We start from the raw sequence: 19,991 nt of genomic DNA on the forward strand, positions 1-19,991 counted from the left end.
CCCCGCCCCGGCGCCCCACCCCACCCCCACGGCGGACCCCGGGTCCGGCCGCGCCTCAGGCCAGCGCCAGTACCAGCACCTGGAGGGGGGTGACCAGGAGTCCAGGGTCCCAACCGGACAGCAAGGCAGGTGAACGCTGAGCACGTGGAGGATAAAGGGTAGGAGCCTCCGCTGCCAGCGCATCTGGAGGACGGGGTGCAGCCCCCCACCCGGGGCCCAGGAGCAGTGTAGACGGAGGCGGGAGGACCGAGGACTGAACCCTCATTTGCAGGGCCTTGTGCGCTGCGCTTGGGGCCACCATCAGCCACGTCCCTGTGGCCGCCCTGCTCTGTGAGGCAGGGCCGGCCCCTCTCCCCGCCTCGCCGCGTACGCTGGCCAGCTCGGTCCAGGGGTCCCTCCAGACCTGCAGGAACAGGGCCACCGCCCCCCAGTCCGGACGGCAGCCGTCACACAGCAGGGAGAGTGCGCCACGGACCGCCTCGCACTGACCTTGTCCCTGCTGGTGAGTGCCCCCCGGGCTCAGGCCGCTGGAGGAGCCGCCCCACGAGGGGCTCGGCGGAGGGAGGTCAGCACAGGGACCGAGTGCAAGGACGCTTTCCCATTTCCTTTAAACGTCCTTGTCCTTCAAAACAGGGTATTTTACAATGGAAAATACCGTAAACGCTCATCTTCTGTGACGTGGCCCATCTCGACTTTCCATTTCACAAGAAAATCTGAGGTGCAGCTCCTTCAAGTGACTTTCTCCAAACGTGCTGCTCTATTGATTCTAGAACGTTCTGTCCTCATGGGCCCACTACACACCTACAATCTTGCCTTCTTCAAATCCTCACCCACAATAAAAGCTATAGGAACATTTATATTAGGGAACCAGCGGCTTGACTATTTATAAGCTGAGAAGCACACTAATTTTGAAAATCTGCCGTCCCCAAAACATACCTTTCAGACATGCTAATTTTAAAAATAATCACAATTTGTCAGAATTCTCACAGCTACTATTTGGTACCGACATCCTGATGAACTGCTGTAGTAGAAATAGTTAGATACTAAAAATAGCCATAGTCTCCAGATTATTCCAATTCTCACAGCTGTACCATGTTGCATTAAAAAGGGCTAAGTATTGTAAAGGAGATGTGAGTTTTATTCTAGACTCAAAGCTAAGGCTACAAATGCATGTGATAATTACCCTTCAGCGATCAGCGTCCTGTGGGTAAGTACAAAGCAGTGAGCTTGCAGTTAGTGCTGAGCGACACCATTTGCATCAATGTCATTGTGAAGACATAAAGGTATGAGGGGCTTCTCGTCTCTTTCATATCGTCTGTGTGCCTAAAACTCAGGACGGTACTGTTCCCTGTAAATCTAAAACATGGATTCTCTCTCTCTTTTCTATTGGTTCTGGATATCCAGAGCAGAAACTTCCAAAGACAGCGGGGGGAGAGGGGGAGGGGAAGCAGCTGGGACGGGGGGAACAGGGTGGAATTCTGCCCGAGCTCTGATTTGGCTCCAATGTATAATGTAGCTCGTAATTCCAAATAAAATCAAAAGAATGCACGGGGCCTGCATGTCACAGAAAGGGCGGCTGGCTTACAACATCACAATCTAGATAATAAATGTTTCATGACCATAAGTCTGGAAGCCTGACGGCCATCTGATGAACTTCGCTCTGATAAGCAACGATATTCTTCTCTGTTGCCACATTAAGTATCTACCTCGCAAGAACATAATAAATAATCTTCAGCCTCATTACTTCTGCGTTCTTTCCTGAAACAGGTTTTGACAATGAAATGATCTCCAAATTTCCTAGGTTAGTTGTGAGTAGGCTTAAATTCTAAGTTTTCTGGAAAATGAAACTTTACTTTTCACATCCACATATCTGGGTCTTGAAAACTGAGAAATAGCTGTACTGGTCTTACTCAGACACTGTCTACAGAGCAGGAAAAGGCCACACAGAGAGCGGGCAGCACACGGTCGGTACTTGGGTTGACACGAGCACATTCTTGGCCCCACAGCAAACACATGCGTGGCTGGGTCAGACCTAAGCGCAGATGTACCCCAGGGCCAGAGCACACCTGCGACGGAGCCGCTGAGGGGCTCCCCAGGGCGCTGGGGGCCGCCTGGACAAGGGCTCCCCGCCAGCTCCCTGGGCGGCTGAGGACTCTGGCTCTGACACCACACGGGACGTGCTACGGCTCCCCTGCGCCCTGGGCCGAAGCTCCGTCCTGGTGAGGGAGCCCGGAACGTGCAGGCAGCAAGCCCAGCGGCCACACGCAGGTGCAAAGGCCAGACGGTCACCCCTCTTGCCCTCAGGTCTTCCCTAAGTTACTACGTAGTCGACTTGCTGGTGCTGGGAATTCACAATGCGAGTCGATGGTCTAAAGCGGTTCCTTGAAAAGCAGTAATGATTTGACTTTTTCTTCTTTTTCCAACCTCAGCTCTCATGTTCTCTTTGCTAAAAATCACAAATGAGAAGATCCAGGGCTCCTCCAGCTTCCAGGTTTGCACACGTCTGCCTGGCGTGTCCTCTGGCCCCACGGGGGGGTGGGGCGGGGCATGTGTGGCTGTGCAGCCGCGTGGGCCCTGGGCTGCGGCGAGATCCTGCCCGCACGGCCCCGGCGCAGCACCGCTGGTGGGAGGCCTGGGTGAGCGGTGGGGGCTAACACCTTCTCCAACCTCATCGCCTCCAATGCCCTGCGATGGCCCACTTCCTGGGCTGACAACGAATGGGGAGAAAATATTTGGGAAGCATATTAAGCAAAGTAGATGGAAACATTTAGCCGCCGGTTACAAGTGTTCAATGGTGACAGATGCGGACTTCCCTGCCTGGATCTGTATTCAGTGCTCTTCTGGAGAAGTGGCTGTAGGAGCCTGAACTCACAGGGCCTCTAGAAAGAGCCATCTCTTAAAGCCAAGCCGTGGTTCCTGTGGAGGTGAGCGGAGCCGGTGAGGAGCCGCAGACCCGAGTGGCAGCCAGCCGGTCGCACAGTGTCAGGGCCCAAGTCACCGGGAGCCCAGACGAAGGTGAGGGCGAGTCAGTGTGGACACAGCAACGTGGACAGGACTGATCTCAGGGACGGACCCGTCTGCTCTCTCCTAGGTGGGTGGTGGGCTGGGCGCCCCTTGCGAGTACCATCCCCCATATCATCACCCCCTTCCCAGAGAAAGGAAGACTCATGGAAGGTTCTCTCCACCCTGGCCATGCCTAAAACAGGTAACAGAGGAAAAGACAAACTCACAGATTTTGCCTAACAAACACCTCACAGAGACGCTACACAACTTCTATTGAACTGTCAGGTCCCCATGGAGCTTAAAGGGAATGAGTCCCAGGTCCTCAGTCCCCTGGTCTTTCTTCCTTTGCTCTCCTCAGCGCACGGCTGTCAGGGAGGCGCCACGGGCCGGCCGCCCTCCTGGAGAGCATCTGTCCACCTCGTACAAACATCCTCGCCTCCCAGGAAGGTGTCCCTCCAGCTCGGAGCTCACTGGTCACAGGAGACTCAAGCCTCTGGCGCTGGGGTCCCTCCCCCGGCCCGGCCCACGCTGGCCTCTCGGCAGGGCTGACCGGGTGTGGCTGCGGGCGAGGCAGACACAGCGCACAGCACAGCGGCGCGGGAGTGAGTCCAACCCGGTTCTCACTGAATAGACTGAGCACGCGGTGAAGTATGCTCCCCGAAGGAACTCATCTTCAGAAGAACATGGTTAAATTTCCTAATGAAATAATCTCTTTATCTAGTAATCACATTCCAAAGATTTTCAACAGGTTTGAAAAGATGGATAGATTATTCCTCACCTACCCCAGTTTTGGTTTTATGGTTTCTGGTCCTTTAGTTAGAAACTTGGAAAGATCAATATACAAAGAAACCCATTCTGTTGATATTTATAGTGTAGAGTTTCTGAGTTTACACTGGCTGAAACTCGTCTGGGTTAACAGCAGCACATGCACAAAACAGTCATTCAATTCTTCCACAAAAGTGAGGCGAAGTAGGTTATTTCCATGATAACAAAACTGATATATTATCCTAGAAATGCTGAAAAAAATGGAAAATCAAGAAAAAAGTTCTACTTAAACCAAAACAAGCACCATCAACACGTGACACATTTAACAGCAGCACAGGTGATTACAGCCACGGTCGGGGCCCGGCTGAACCTCCTCCGGCCTCAAGTCTGTTTTCCTGTCACGATGAGTTCGGTGACGTCACCTTTAGTGACTGCAGGACACAAACCAGCCCCTGGGTAGCCGTCCAGCGACCCGCTCGCCAGCCCTGTCACAATGAATCTGGGTGGAGTTAACCTGCAGAACCACGCCTCACCTGAGAGGTGGCACTCTCCTCCTGGGTCATCGCTGCCTGAGCTGTCGTCGGAGGCCGGGCTGGCCTGCGGCTCTGGGGGAGCTGGGGCGTAGCCCTCAGGAGGCAAACTCACAGCGTAGAGCCGCCTCCGAGGAAAGACTTCGGGGTCTCCACCTGCGGGGGACAAGGGGACTGTGAACAGGGCATTCTGTGGCGGGACCCTCGGTGGCCCTGGCCCTGCCCCAACCACATCCACGGCAGACATGCAACCCAACAGCTCACGAAGCCCAGCCACGGCCGTCACAGATCTCAGGGCACCAAGCACTTCGCCGGGGCAGCGGGGCAGCCCCAGGTCCAGCCCGGGATCCATGATTCACTAACCTCTGGGTTTTTATAAGGATATGAAAGTATAATTCATGAGCAGGAAGCAGAAAAAAGAATATTCTACATAGCATACCTTCCAAGGATACAACATGAATCTCTTGACATTTTGGTACACTACCTGGAACTTCTCCAAGTGTGCAAACAACCCGCATACACTGTGTATACACACACACCTTAATGGGATCCCGCTACACGCATTTTATTATTATACATATGTATATTATGTGTATCATATCATTCAAAATTTAACAGAACATGACAAAATAATATGTTAAGATATAGTTACACCTACGTGGTCTCCTAATGGCTACATAATATTCCATGTTTCTGGCAAGTGAAAATGTAACTATAATTCAAGCATTGTCCTAGACTTCACACATGGAGGTTAACTCTAGATTTTCACTATCACAGACAGCTGCTATGACCATCCTTGTTGTACACACTTTGCACACCTGACCACGGAGTTCCTTCAGACAGAGTCCTGGAGAAGGAACTGCTGGCCCAAAGGGTGAGCACCTTCTGCTGGCTCTTGAGATACATGGTCCAGAATGCCATCCCCACGACCCCGGCTTCCTCCCACGCTCTTTCCAACAGCAGGTGGCATCACGTACAGCTGACACAGCATGCTGCATGCATTCACAGGTACCACGTGTGGACTGGACCTCTGTACGTGGTGCCCCACTCCCGGGACAGCCACGTGTGGACTAGACCTCTGTACGCAGCGCCCCGCTCCTGGGACAGCCACGTGTGGACTGGACCTCTGTACACGGTGTCCCCGTGGTGTCCCGCTCCTGTGAGAGCCACGTGTGGACTGGACCTCTGCACGTGGCGCCCCACTCTCGGGAGAGCCATGTGCGGGTGGACCTCTGTACATGGTGTCCCCATGGTGTCCCGCTCCCGTAAGAGCCACGTGCAGACTGGACCTCTGCACACGGTGCCCCACTCCCGTGAGAGCCACATGTGGACTGGACCTCTGCACGCAGTGCCCTGCTCCTGGGACAGCCACGTGCGGACTGGACCTCTGTACACGGTGTCCCCGTGGTGCCCCGCTCCCGGGAGAGCCACGTGCAGACTGGACCTCTGCACACAGTGCCCCACTCCCGTGAGAGCCATATGTGGACTGGACCTCTGTACACGGTGTCCCCGTGGTGCCCCGCTCCTGGGAGAGCCACGTGCAGACTGGACCTCTGCACACGGTGCCCCACTCCCGTGAGAGCCATATGTGGACTGGACCTCTGTACAGGTGCCCGCTCCCGTGAGAAGCGCAGTTACCATCTGTCAGCACACGGCGGTACAACACTATGGACTCTGCTCCCCGTGCTTCACGTCACCTCCATCGGTGGACCACACACAGGTATAAACTCCAAAGGGACTGAAGACCCCCCGCTGTCAGGCCGCCGTGTGTGTGGTGTTTGCCCTGGCGCCCGAGCTGAGCGGGAGGAGGCTCAGAACATATCTGTAGTCCCATGCTGGGCGTGGCTTTGTTTTCTCATGTCCTGTGGTTAATTGTGGACTGATTTTACGTGTCCCCAAGGAGAACGTGGGCTGGGTCCACACCCTGTTCCTGAACGAATCATGCACGGCAGGTCCAGGAGCCCCCGAGCTCAGCCAGGGAGCCGCGCGCCCGCTCACGAGACAGCTCCAGTCCCGCTGCGGGAACCCGCTGAGTGCACGTGTGATGGCCTCCAGGGAGAGTGAGACGAGGCCCGGCCAAGCTCCAGAGTCACCTGTGGCCTCAGATCTCGGCTCAGCTTGCTGAGCAGCCTGTGGTCCGGCCGCGCTGCCTCCTCGGGATCTGAGCCTCGCCCTGCAGGGGCGCTGCCTGCGTGTGAGCAGGGACAGGGCTGGGGGAGCGGGGCAGCTGCAGGCAGTTCCGGGACCCGCGTGGCTCAAGTGGAGCCCGTTTGGGGGCGGTCACCAACATGTGCCTGGGTGTCCAGTCTGTTTAGCTCCTTCCTCGGACCTGGAGCGGCTCACACGCAGGTCACTGAGGCCACTGAGCGCCTCCTATGGGGCACTGGACACCGTGACACATGGCAGCCTCATCTCTGCCCAGGAGGGAGCTGGTAACGCGGTGCTCATGGCCACACAGGGAGTCACCACGGAAACAAGCACAGGACATGGGGGCAGCTGGCCGGAGAGAGCCCCCAGCTGGGACTCTGTCTCATGCCTGAGGAGCAGCACAGACTAGGGAGAAGGAAAATATGGTCAGAGCGGGAGCTCGGGTGTGCGTCCCTCGGCACCTACCGGGTCCCCACCCCTCGGCCTGTCCTTCACGGAGATGCGCCTTCAGGGGTGGCGCACTCGATCCCTGTATCTCCTGACGACGGTCACGGTGGTGCGAGCTGGTTCTGGGTGTCCGACTCAGACCTCAGCACAGAGCCATGACCCCAGCCAGGCTGTGAGAGGGCCAGGCAGCTTCCGTCATCGACCGAAGGAGACGTTTCTCACCGTGCCACCGCTCACACTGCACACCCCCGGAAAAACTGGTTTGTTTCCTTCCTTCCATTACACACACAGCAGGTGTGGCCATTAGGTACTCAGATTTCTGATTTTCAGCTCCCACAGAAGTAAGGGGTGTCAGCCCCCTTCCAGTCTCTCGGAGAATGATCGAAACGTGGTGCGACCACGTGGCGTGGGCGGCCCGGAGCCTTCCTAGATCCCTCACAAGTCCTGGAGGGGACGCCCTGTCTTCCCCGCGCTGGCCCCGGCCCTGGGCCTGGGCTCCGGCCTCTCTTTTGTCCCTGTCATTCCAGACACAAAATCTTTCTACACGTTATCCACTCCAAGCACCTCAAGAGCTGAGGAATTAAAAAATAATCTTTTAAGACTTTACATTTTCCGGTTTTAGGTTCAAGGAAAAACTGAGAATGGCACAGAGATCTCCCCACACGCCTCCGCACACACGCACCACCCCTCCCCCCACCAGAAGGCACATCTGTTACAGTCAGAGGTCCCACATGGGCACACTGTCGGTCCACAGTCCACGTGAGGGTCACTCCTGGTGCCCAGCGTTCGGTGGGTCTGGGCTCCCGGCACCCACGTCCCTGTCCTCAGAACCCTCTGTGCTCCGGCTGGCCACCCCCACCCCGGCGCTGGCAACCACTCGTGTTTTTCCTGTCTGCCTGGCTTTGCCTTTTCTAGAATGTCAGGTAGTTGGAATCCGGCAGTTTGTAGATTTCTCAGACAGACTTCTTTTGCTTAGTGATCTGCACTGAAGGTTCCTCTGTTATCTTTTCACAGCTTGAAGGCCACGGAATATTCCATGTCTGAACGGACCTCAGGGTTTATCCATCACCCACTGAAGGGCATCTTGGTTGCTTCCACACTTTGGAAATTACCAACAAAGCTGCTGCAAACATCTGTTGCAGGTTTCGTGTGGACAATCGCTGAGTCAAGTGAGTGGAGTTTTGAGAGCGGATGCGGGGTCAGACGGGGTCCGCACGCTCTTTGTCATCTCGGTANTCCACCTGTTCTGGAGGTCTTGGGGCCACCAATACGTGTCCGTGCGACTCAGGCAGGCCTTCCTCCTAAGGGGTGAGGGAAGTACATCCGTCAAGCACACAATTTCCTCTGGGAAGGGGTCCGATTCAGGATGTGCTGATGGTTGGTACCTGCATGGAGCAGACAAGGCGACGAACTCTGGGCTTCAACGTTTACAGCTTTGGGGAGGGCCAGGGCAGCCTCTGCCGTGGACATAATTCTGTACGAACATATGAGAGAGAGTCCCAAGCAGGGTCCACGCCACGCATGGAGCCCAACACGGGGCTCGATCTCACGACCCTGGGATCATGACCTGAGCTGAAATCAAGAGTCGGACGCTCAACCTACTGAGCCACCCGGGTGCCCCAAGGAAGACTTCTTAAGCCAGACACAAACAGCACTAACCACAGACTTAAAGACTGAGAAACCATACCCTATGAACTAAACAACAGAACACATAGCTGTTTTTAAAAATTAGGACAATTCATGGAGAGAAGGTATACAGATGGCCAAGAATTGGGATTTGGAATATGAAAATAACTGAAATCTGTCACATGACAACCAAGAACAACCCAAAAGGAAAATGGACAGACGGTACGGCGTACACACACGCTCAAGCCACTGAACCGTTTGGCCTCACAGACACTCAGTAAAGTGAGGTGCAGGCTCCTTCCACGCGGTTAGCTGCCCCTGCACAACACGGGTGTGAGCTGCTGGGGCCGGCTGATATGGAGGCCTATTTTGATACATACAGTACATACCGTAAACATATTTTCTCTTCCTTAGAATTTTCTTAATGACGTTTTCTTTTCTCTAGCTGACTCTGTAGTGAGAATACAGTATGTGATATGTATACAAATGCTAGTCGACTGTGTTACGGGTGAGGCTTCTGGTCAACAGTAGGCCACCAGTGGGTAAGTTTCTGGGAGTGAGAAGTTACAGGCACATTTCTGACTGCCGAGGTCGGCGTCCTGATCCCTGGCTCATTCGAGGGTCAGCTGGACGACTGCTGCGTAAGGCCCGGGCAAGCAGGAACTGGCGGGTCACTTGAGTGGGTGCACGTCTGACAGGCAAGTTGGCAAAATGTACAATAAACCTGAAGCTACTTCTCTGGGGACACGTGCTCAGAAAACGTCCATGTGCAAAGAAGAGGGTGATGGTGACCCAGCGTATCTTTACTTCTAGAAAGGCCAGAAGAACTTACATCAGGCCAACCTGATAAACAGGTTCCAGATGCTGATCCCCGAGGAACAGGACAGGCCATGAGCCTGAGGCCACAATGGTCCATGGCGGAGTGAGCTCGAGGATTGGGGGTGGGACCTGGCAGCTGGGGTCCAGGGAGGCCCAGACGCCTGCAGGCCATAGGCAGTGTCCTCGGGAGAAGCAGGCCGCAGAGAGCAGGCCCAGGGCTCTGGGGGGCCCCTGTGTGTTCTGCTGAGTGTGATGCAGGCACCCCTGTGAGGAGCTGCCAGGTGGGGCCTGGGCTCACAGCGTGGCGCTGAGCACAGCAACCCCAGGGAAGGGCCAGTCAGAGCTGGGAGGGTGGGCAGGAGCCCAGGAGAGGCGGCCCCCCCCGTCCTCCACACGGGCACCGCCGGATGACAGACAGCAGCTTCCGGGGCCTCGGGGAGCCCGCCTTGCCGCCCGGCCACTCACCCAGCCGGCTGAGCTGTGAGAACATGCGATAGCCCCGTGGGGGGCAAACAAAACCCACAGAAAGGGACAAGGCATGGGGCCAGCAGAGCATCTGGGGGCTGTGGGGCAACGTCAGGGGGCCTCGTATGTGAACCTGAAGCCCTCCAAGAAACAGGTACTGATCATTCCCCACGTGATGAAAATCACAACCCCAGAGTCCCAAGAAGCTCAGCAACCCGAAGCGGAGCTGTGGAGGAAGCCACGTGAGGCTCAGGAAACAGACTGCTGGAGGCCAGAGGTGGGGGTACATCCCGAACAGTCACACAACAGCACAGGGCAGCGGCACCTAGACGGCAATCACCATCGTATGAAGTTTCACAAGCCCCCAAGCCCCCAGGAGAGGCACGTACGTGGTAACGTGTATACTGTGTCACCAAGCATGGGCCTACGTGGGGACCGCGGCTTCCAAATTCTAGGAAGACGAGAAGCAAACGCGACCGGAGGGGCGCTTCAAGACCTCAGTCACGCGGGGGAGCGTCTAGGCGTACCGTGTCCTGGTGCGACACACTTAAATACTGCAAGATGATGGCCACGCTGGCAGCCTGACGGCTCATCCCCTCACAGAATTACGACCGCATCTATTCTCAGGAAGCGTCAGGGGCACAAAGCAGAATCGTTAGCTGAGTCATCACGCGGTTCGTCAGCCCCAGAACGTACTCCCCTTACAACTGGAGGTCGGCTCCCCGCGACCAGCGCCTCCCCGCCCCCACCCGGGCCCCCAGCAACCTCGGTCTGTTCTCTGAGAGTTTGAGTTTGGAGCATCCACAGAAACGTGAGGTCGCACTGCGCTCGTCTTTCTCTGCCCGCCTCACCTCACTGGGCATAATGCCCTTGAGGTCCGAAATTACATTCCTTACACAACAGCAGGCTTTCCGGAAGTGGCAAAGGTTAAGAACGGCAAGACCTGGGCAGAAGAGGGTCTTCTGTTGTATCATCAAGATTTTATAAGAAAATATTCGCATCCTAATGGAAAACTGCAGTTTTTACCAAAGAGCTTTGTCTATTTTCATGACCACTCCAGGCATTCACAGATGTTTCTCCACATACCGATTTTCACGGACTCCTAAAAGGCCCAGACACAACAGCACGAACCTACCTGACTGACGCCCGGCCACCTGCTCGCCCGCATGTCAGCACAGAGGTGCTCTCACCGCTCTGGCACACGTATTCCCTAAAAACAAGTGTTAAGACTGCGTGCCTCCACACGGACACGTTATAGAGCTCGGGAGCCTCCACGTGGAGACGGAGCTGTGTTGGGCTGCAAATGCAGCCTCCCTCCTTCCTGTGCGCCGACGGGGGCTCTGCATACCACGGCAAGGTGACGGCCACGAAAATAAGATACGTGGCCAAGCTCTTGGCTCGTTTAGAAATCCTCCATCATCCCTTGGTCCTCTGCAACTCCAGCTCCCCCCAGTTCTGCCCTCACATAACAATTTCATCGCATCAAGCTCTCAAACCTTCCTCTTTAAAACATTTCTATGACAGTAACATACTTTTTTCTACATTGTTAGAATTAGTAAAAGGCAACTGATCAAAGTAACAATTACTGCTTTTAAGCATTACCCACTACAGAGTAAGTCCCTTCGGCCAAGACGGGAAGGAGTGCGGAAGCACGTGTCACTGCTGTGAGACGGGCCCCTGCCGGACCACCCCCGCCCTCAGTTTACAGCGCTACCTGCTCAGAAATTCCCAGCACAAAAATAGGTAGAGGACAGACAGCACATGGCTTCTTACAAACAGCAGTATTACTTGATTCATTGAATCCCTTGTAAGGAGCATGCCAAAAATCAGAGACATCCATCATCAAACAAATTATTATTTTTTATTAAAGATTTTTAAAGTTTTTTTTTTACTTAGAGAGAGAGAGCAGAGGAGGGGCAAAGAGAGGGAGAGAGAGAATCCCAAGTAAGCTCGAACCCACGAACCATGAGATCATGACCTGAGCCAAAACCGAGAGTTGAATGCTTAGCTGACTGAGCCCCCCCAGGCGCCCCTTCACCAAACTATTTTTACCGGTTGGCTGATAACTAAATTATTTCCTTCAATTTTGCTGAAAGCACAGAATGTCAAATATGCTACTTGGAAAGACTTGTCCTTAGAATAATTCACTTTCTTTCTGTGAGAGCAGCGTTCCTAATCGTCCCTTTGGTGGGCGCTCCATGGTGGCGTCTACACCTACTAGGCCCTCCTTTTGCAAATGGGGGACCAGCAGCCGAGGAAAGTAAGCCCGCAGGACCCCAGGCACTTGCTCGGCGCAGCAGCTGGATAGTGTCAGGGACAGCAGTGTGGACAATGGTGTGGACAACAATGCAGACAGTGGTGTGGACAATGGCATGGAAAAGGGTGTAGACAATGGCGAGGACAACGGTGTGGACAACGGTGTGGACAACAGTGCAGACAACAGTGTGGACAGTGGTGTGGACAATGGTGTAGACGACGGTGTGGACAGTGGTGTGGACAACAGTGTGAACAACGGTGTGGACAGTGGTGTGGACAATGGCGTGGACAACAGTGTGGACAATGGTGTGGACAGTGGTGTGGACAGTGGTGTGGACAGTGGTGTGGACAGTGGTGTGGACAACGGTGTGGACAACGGCATGGACAACAGTGTGGACAGTGGTGTGGACAACGGTGTGGACAGTGGTGTGGACAACAGTGTGGACAACGGCGTGGACAACAGTGTGGACAGCGGTGTGGACAACGGTGTGGACAATGGTGTGGACAGTGGTGTGGACAGTGGTGTGGACAGTGGTGTGGACAGTGGTGTGGACAGTGGTGTGGACAGTGGTGTGGACAGTGGTGTGGACAGTGGTGTGGACAGTGGTGTGGACAGTGGTGTGGACAGTGGTGTGGACAGTGGTGTGGACAGTGGTGTGGACAGTGGTGTGGACAGTGGTGTGGACAGTGGTGTGGACAGTGGTGTGGACAGTGGTGTGGACAGTGGTGTGGACAGTGGTGTGGACAGTGGTGTGGACAGTGGTGTGGACAGTGGTGTGGACAGTGGTGTGGACAGTGGTGTGGACAATGGTGTAGACAGTGGTGTGGACAACACTGTGGACAAAAGCGTGGACAACGGCGTGGACAACAGTGTGGACAATGGTGTGAACAACAGTGTGGACAACAGTGTGGACAATGGTGTGGACAGTGGTGTGGACAACACTGTGGACAAAAGCGTGGACAACGGCGTGGACAACAGTGTGGACAATGGTGTGAACAACAGTGTGGACAACAGTGTGGACAATGGTGTGGACAGTGGTGTGGACAACACTGTGGACAAAAGCGTGGACAACGGCGTGGACAACAGTGTGGCAGTCTCTCTGAATGTGAAATTCAGAATCACCACAGGACCCAGCAAGGGGACGCCTGGCACACACCCAGGAGAAGTGAAAACACAAGTCACACAAACATTTGTGCGTGGGTGTTCCAGCAGCGTTATTCATGATAACCACTGACATCCAACCCACAGGTGCACACCCTGACCAGCGAGTCAACAGAAGGTACTGCATGCACAGTGGGCGGTGCTCAGTGATAAAGAGGAGCGCAGGACAGATACACCCACGGCGTGGATGAACCGGGAGACGCCGGGCTTCATGGGGGCCCATCACAAAATGCGCCTCGCATGTGATTCCTTACGTGGTACATGCCGAGGAGACAAAGCCATGGTGGAAAGTGGAGGGTGGGAGGCAGTGGGTACAAGCGGCTGGGCGTTTGTGTACAGTGACATTGAGGATCTGGAATTACTGATGTTTGGAGTTTTGTGAGCATACCAAAAATCACTACATTGTATGCTTTGAAGTGGTGAAAACAGTAGACTTTACGTTAAGTGAATTTTATGTAACAAAAAATGTTGCTGTATGCTGTGAGGATTTTCACACAGGAGCATAGAAATGAGGCTCATTCACCAGCATCTGTGAAATAATAACGCTCTCAGACGTACTGACCCGCTGCCCCTCCTCCAGCCACAGGGCACCCACGGGTACCGCTCGAGCACCTGCCGCCACACCTGTCCCTGGAATTTGACATCGGCCCTCAAACTGCCCATGGCACACCGAGACGGGTCAGCGCCACAGGGTGGATGGGGGGTGTCCCAGGACAGAGCCCAGGTCTGCGAGCCACACTGTGGGATGAAGCCCCCGAGGGAAGCAAGCCGGCCACGGCCCCACACTCCCTGGCTCTCGCGAGGGGTCCTCCCTGCGCCCTGGCCACAGCTCTTCAGCTGCTTCCACGCCTTCACCGGGAGGGTGATGCTCTCTGCCCAGCACAGCGCACTCAGGACGGTCTTTGGTGGAGGTACCGGCCCTGGCTTCTCTCCCCACTGAGCGCGCTGCAGTCCAGAGCGTGGGTACAGTGACCCTGGCCTGCCAGACGCAAGACCTGGAGGGGTCGCCACCCACGGGGGCCAGGCCAGAGCCCCCTGCTCCAGGGGAAACATGATAACTGCCAGGAAACCCTCACCGACCCTCCCCCGCCCCCCCCCAAAGCCCATCACCTGTCAAGGTGGGGGCACGGCTGCCCCTGAGCTCCTCCGTGGCCGCCCTCTGGGCCGGTTTTTCAGAAGCTGCAGTCACTGGCGCCCTCTTCTCTTGGCCACAGGGAGCACTAGGGAAAAGCCTCTTCAGCACTTTTTCCACGAACACTACAACCAATTGACAAAGAAAAGAAAAGAAAGAATTATTCACGGCAGTTCATTTAAATTGCAAATGGTTTTAGGTAAAATGAAGATATAGCCTGACATCACCGCCTGAGAGCAAAGAGAAGGTGCCTGAGGACCTGCCAGCGCTGTCCCCTCAGGACCCCCAGTGCTGTCCCCTAGAGGACCCTTCAGCACGGTTCCCCGAGGACCCCCAGAACTATCCCCCAGGGAACCCCCCGGGACTGTCCATCAGAGGGCCCCCCAGGACCATCCATCAGAGGGCACCCAGGACCGTCCATCAGAGGGCACCCAGGACCGTCCATCAGAGGGTACCCAGGACTGTCCATCAGAGGGCACCCAGGACTGTCCATCAGAGGGCACCCAGGACTGTCCATCAGAGGAACCCCCAGGACCGTCCATCACAGGGTACCCAGGACTGTCCATCAGAGGAACCCCCAGGACCGTCCATCAGACGAACCCCGAGGACCGTCCATCAGAGGGCACCCAGGACCGTCCATCAGAGGGCACCCAGGACCGTCCATCAGAGGGCACCCAGGACCGTCCATCAGAGGGCACCCAGGACCGTCCATCAGAGGGCCCCCGAGGACCGTCCATCAGAGGGCACCCCTAGGACTGTCCATCAGAGGGCACCCAGGACTGTCCATCAGAGGGCCCCCCTAGGACTGTCCATCAGAGGAACCCCGAGGACCATCCATCAGAGGACCCCCTCAGGACCATCCATAGAGGGTCCCCCAGGACCGTCCATCAGAGGACACCCAGGACTGTCCATCAGAGGAACCCCAAGGACCGTCCATCAGAGGACCCTTAGGACCATCCATCAGACGAACCCCGAGGACCGTCCAGCAGAGGGCACCCAGGACTGTCCATCAGAGGAACCCCGAGGACCATCCATCAGAGGACCCCCTCAGGACCATCCATAGAGGGTCCCCCAGGACCGTCCATCAGAGGGTACCCAGGACTGTCCATCAGAGGAACCCCGAGGACCGTCCATCAGAGGGCACCCAGGACTGTCCATCAGACGAACCCCGAGGACCGTCCATCAGAGGGCACCCAGGACCATCCATCAGAGGGTACCCAGGACTGTCCATCAGAGGGACCCCCGGGACCGTCCATCAGAGGGCACCCAGGACCGTCCTCCAAGGGCCCCTAGCACTCTTCATCAGGGACCCCCGGCTTGGCCCACCAGAGGACCCACTCCCCACAAGACCAGCAGCCTGGGACGTCCATGGGTGTAGGCACAGGGGACAGGAGCCGGGCGGGGGAGAGAGGGCGGCAGACTTGGGGGAGGGGTGAGTAGGAACTCAGGTGTTTACGTTTGGCTTTAGAAGTAGTCTTTCTTCCCTGCAATGTTCTCTACTCTCCGAATTTCTGTGTAAAGTACAGACTGTGAACCAGGTTCTGAATTTGGGGCTCAGGTCCTGGGTGCGAAGTGTCCCCCTAGACAGGATCACACAGAAGAGCTCGGGGTGAGGGTGCAGCCGGGCAGACAGAGCAGGGCCTGGGCGCCGGCAGCACAGGACGGTCTCCGGGCAGCGCGCCCGCACCGGCTCCCGCCGCGGTTCCAGCAAGTACCGGGAGATTCTCCGCTTTGTTTATTTTAGTTGACATTCTGCTTTAGCTGGGGAGAAAGCTGTCATAATGAATAAACATTTCTGTCCGGACATAATGTGGGTAAGGAATGGGCTTGAATCCCAACATGGCATCCTGCAAGAGGTGAGGGAAAGCTTAATAAAGTGAGTTTGTTTTCACTTTGGTAAACGTAGAAACAGCCACTCCGGGGTCCCCAGCAGCCAGGGGCAGAGTCAGCACGCTGGGGGCAGGCCGGCCAGGACTTCCAGATTCGCTGAGGGAGGCGCACATCCCACCACCGCTGGGTGCGTGGGGACGGGGAAGTGGGTGGCCCTCGGCAGGGACAGGGCCCTGAAGTCACAGACCCTCCCGTCTCATCACACTCTCAGGCAGCATCCCTACTAGAAAAGGCTCCCACTGACCTGCTCCAGTCATGAAAACATAATTAGGGTTTAAAAATCCCCAAAGGGCTCCCTCCGCCCTGATGGCTCCTCGGATAATCCATTAAAACCCGGCCAGCACTGGGGGCCTCTGCCGCCCGGCGGCTCCCAGGGAGGAAGGAAAGCCGTCTGTGCCAGTGTCTGTGCGCGGGTCCTAGCAGGAAAAGATACCCCACGCACTTTTGTTGAATGTTCTACAGAACCTTCCCTGGCATAGGACCCGGCACAAAGTGTGTTTCCAGCACAATCTGCTGAAGGAAAAGGTTCCCAAAGCCTTCTGCAGAACGGGTTCACAGGCAGTCAGTCCCCACGGAGCAGCACCCAAACTCGACTGTGGGGAGAAGCAGCCTGCTTTGCACGTGGTACTCAATGATACATCGAAGGGAAGGTTCCAAAGTTTCAGTTAGAAATTCCATCGTCGTGTGTGACTCCTTAAATGGCAGAGAGGAATGTTCTCATCTGCCCTGCTAGGTAGGACCCCACGTTAAGGCGAGCCGAGCCCCAGCATTTCCCATCACAAGATGGGCAGAAATGCCTGCGACGTGGCAGCACTGCGACAGGCGTGGCTGAACCGACCACACGTGGCTCTCCCGCCTCACCCCCGAGTGCAGCTCTCTGAGAAGCTTCTCCTCACACACTTCCCACCAGCCACTAAAGGGTGAACCTCCTGCAGTCGCCAGAGTCCAGACCCATTTCCGACAGCAGACACACCCAGGCTGGAATTTTACACACACGGCACCTGTTATTTCAATGATGCAGAACTGGACTTGCCTTTCCCACCCCACACTGCATGCCCAGGGCCACTTCCCGACACCGTGAGCGGCTCCAGCCTTGTCGTGAGCAAGCAGCCGGTGTCAGAGGCAGGGCCCGGGTGTGCCTGTGAGGCACAAGGGCACACACACTGCGCCCCGTCCGTCTAGGATGCGGGCGGCCGCAAACCTGGGGTGCACATCAGTGACCTGAGCTGCATCCAGACAACCTCAGATCACAGGAAAAGAGGCCGTGTGCTCAAGGCTTGAAGACAAATGTAAACACAAACACAAATATAAAAGTTCACACTTCAGCTTCAAATCTCATTGTGCGGGGGTGGAGGGAGGGAGAACAGGCAGACTCAGATGTGCTGATTCATAAAGGTTGAGAAGGTCTGTTCAGTTTACATTTCACCAAATGGGAGACGCATTTTCCCCAACTTTGCCTTCAAAACTGAGCCCAGGGGTCCCGCAGCCGGAAGAGAGAGAAAACCTTGCAGCACCCTAAGCTAAGCTGCGTTAAGAATTTTGTAAACCCAAATGGCGAATGTGATTTCTATCCTCCACTAGCAGGTGTTGAAACCGGGGAGCAGAAACGTCCTTCCCGCGGGTTCACGTGCTTCCCGGGACAAGGCTGCTGTCCAGCTGCTGGGCCAGGGCTCGCTGGCTCTCCCTCCGCAAGTGCGAAGCGCTCGGGAGGCTCAGTCCCTCCCCTTGGAACAGCATTATCACGGGAGAATGAGTGCTTGGTAACAGTTCCTGACGGTCACGGGGATGGACGAGGACACCAAACACTGGCAAGCGCTGGCTTTACATTATCCGTGATCCACGAGTTACTTACGCAGTGTACCATCAACAGCCACAAGAACAGATGATCCAAGAGATGTCATGATGGATACCGCGGGGGAGTTCTGTCTTCAGTGAGACGTTTAACTACTAAATCTGAACCTAATCTAACTATCCAGGTATCTCAGAATGAAATCATTTTGCTAATAAATACACTTCTAATGCTTTCAATTGCCACAAGTTAAAGCATAACGTCTTTGTAAAAATATCACTTTAATTAAAAAAAATAGCTTTAAAGAGCTATGTGTAACAATTAGAATACCAATTAGTTTCTGGCAACTAGTATTGCTGGAAGGTTCAGTCACGCGCCTCACTCTATCCCAAGTGCTGAGACTGCACGGGAAAGTCGGGAATGAAACTCTGGGCCACGTGGCCTTCAGGTCCGCACAGCTTCCTGAGACCTAAACAAGTGCTCGGAACAGGCACACCCCCTGCCCGTACACAGCAAAGCTGCCTTTCTAGGGACGGTGTGGCCACAGTGCATGGAAGCAGTCACATGGAGTCTCCCTCCCATCACTAAGAGTTCGTGGTTTATTTAAACAGAAGTAGCCAGCTATTTATTGCAGGCCTAACAACATGTTGCACAGCCACTTAGACTCTCCCTGCCACTCCGAGCTTACAGTTATGCATGAAACATGTACCCTGTGAGCCGCTTGGTTTCCTGCAAATAGGGACTTAATTCTGTAACCAAAGCATGTCTTCCCACTGGCCAAATCTACTTAGTGAGTCATGCTAAAAGCAGAACATAAAAGAAAGTACAGTAAAACCTTGGATTGCGAGTAATGTGTTCTCAAGACGAGCCAACGTTTCTAATAAAGTTTAACTTGATAAACAAGTGAGGTCTTGCAACACAAGTCCTACGTGACGACAAGCATCACATGATCAAAACTGAGCCGATGGTTCTTCTCTCTCTCGCTCTTGCCGCGGGACTGTGGGTGATCGTCAATGCAATGTCACATTTCCACGAAATTCCTCAAAAGGAGGCAAAAGCCAGTGTCATTGGATAGGTTCCTTGTTAAAGCTTCACGAGAAAAGGTTCCACTGAGCCAATGGATAGCAGTGATCCCGTGAGTGATTGTGAAAGTCATCCCACACAGTATCCCTGCTCCCTCTGGCCTCCCTCACACCAGCCACGAAGGTTTTCACATGTACGTGCAGGTTAATTTCTTTTTCTTCATATTTTGTATTTTCTTTATTAATTGTATCATGTAACAGTACTGTAATCATTTTTATATGAACATTTTTGGGTTGTGGAACGAATCATCTGATTTTCCGTTATTTCTTTAAGGAAATTCATTTTGATATATAAGTGTTTTGGATTATAAGCATGTTTCTGGAATGAAGTTTGCTCACAAACCAAGGTTCTACTGTATCATTATGTTTTTCAGGAGACTAGTACACAGTTAAGCATCATTTTTAAAAAGTGTCTGTCATTTCTCCTTTGTTGAAATGCACCTTTTGACCGTGTGTGTGTGTGTGTGTGTGTGTGTGTGTGTGTGTGTGTGTTATGTGCGCTTACTTTCTACAAAAGTTAACTCTTCTTCAATGCAATGACTGGTTTTAAATCTCACATTTGGGTATAAAAAGGAAAGGGTATGTTCCATTTTTAACAAAGGTGTTAATGGCAGCATTTCAAGGAATTGCTTTCTCACTTGCCATGACATTAGAGCAGAAGCCTGAGGATGCTGTGCATGCAGTGTGCAGCAAGCTTCTGAAGGGCGAGCAGGTGAGCCCCCCCCAGGTGAGTCCCTGCAGGTGAGCTCCCACAGGTGAGCTCTCACGGGTGAGTCCCCGCAGGTGAGATCCCCAGGTGAACCCCCCAGGTGAGTCCCCACATGTGAGCTCCCCCAGGTGAGCCCCCCAGGTGAGTGCCCCCAGGAGAGCCCCCCAG

General features: G+C 54.7%; 1 protein-coding gene across 2 annotated transcripts in view; it reads right to left on the bottom strand.

The window, feature by feature from the left end:
* ERICH1 (glutamate rich 1) overlaps window positions 1-19,991 on the bottom strand; it is a 39,569-nt gene that overhangs the window by 10,382 nt on the left and 9,196 nt on the right. For both annotated transcript variants that reach the window (XM_077771623.1, XM_077771627.1), the window contains exons 2-3: window positions 14,332-14,478; window positions 4,302-4,454 (exon numbers count right to left, since the gene is read on the bottom strand). In XM_077771623.1, the coding sequence (XP_077627749.1) occupies window positions 4,302-4,454; window positions 14,332-14,478 (300 nt within the window). The remainder of the gene's footprint in view (window positions 1-4,301; window positions 4,455-14,331; window positions 14,479-19,991) is intronic.

Source organism: Crocuta crocuta, unplaced genomic scaffold, assembly GCF_008692635.1.
Source record: "Crocuta crocuta isolate KB4526 unplaced genomic scaffold, BGI_CrCroc_1.0 scaffold111, whole genome shotgun sequence".
Classification (NCBI taxonomy): Eukaryota; Metazoa; Chordata; class Mammalia; order Carnivora; family Hyaenidae; genus Crocuta; species Crocuta crocuta.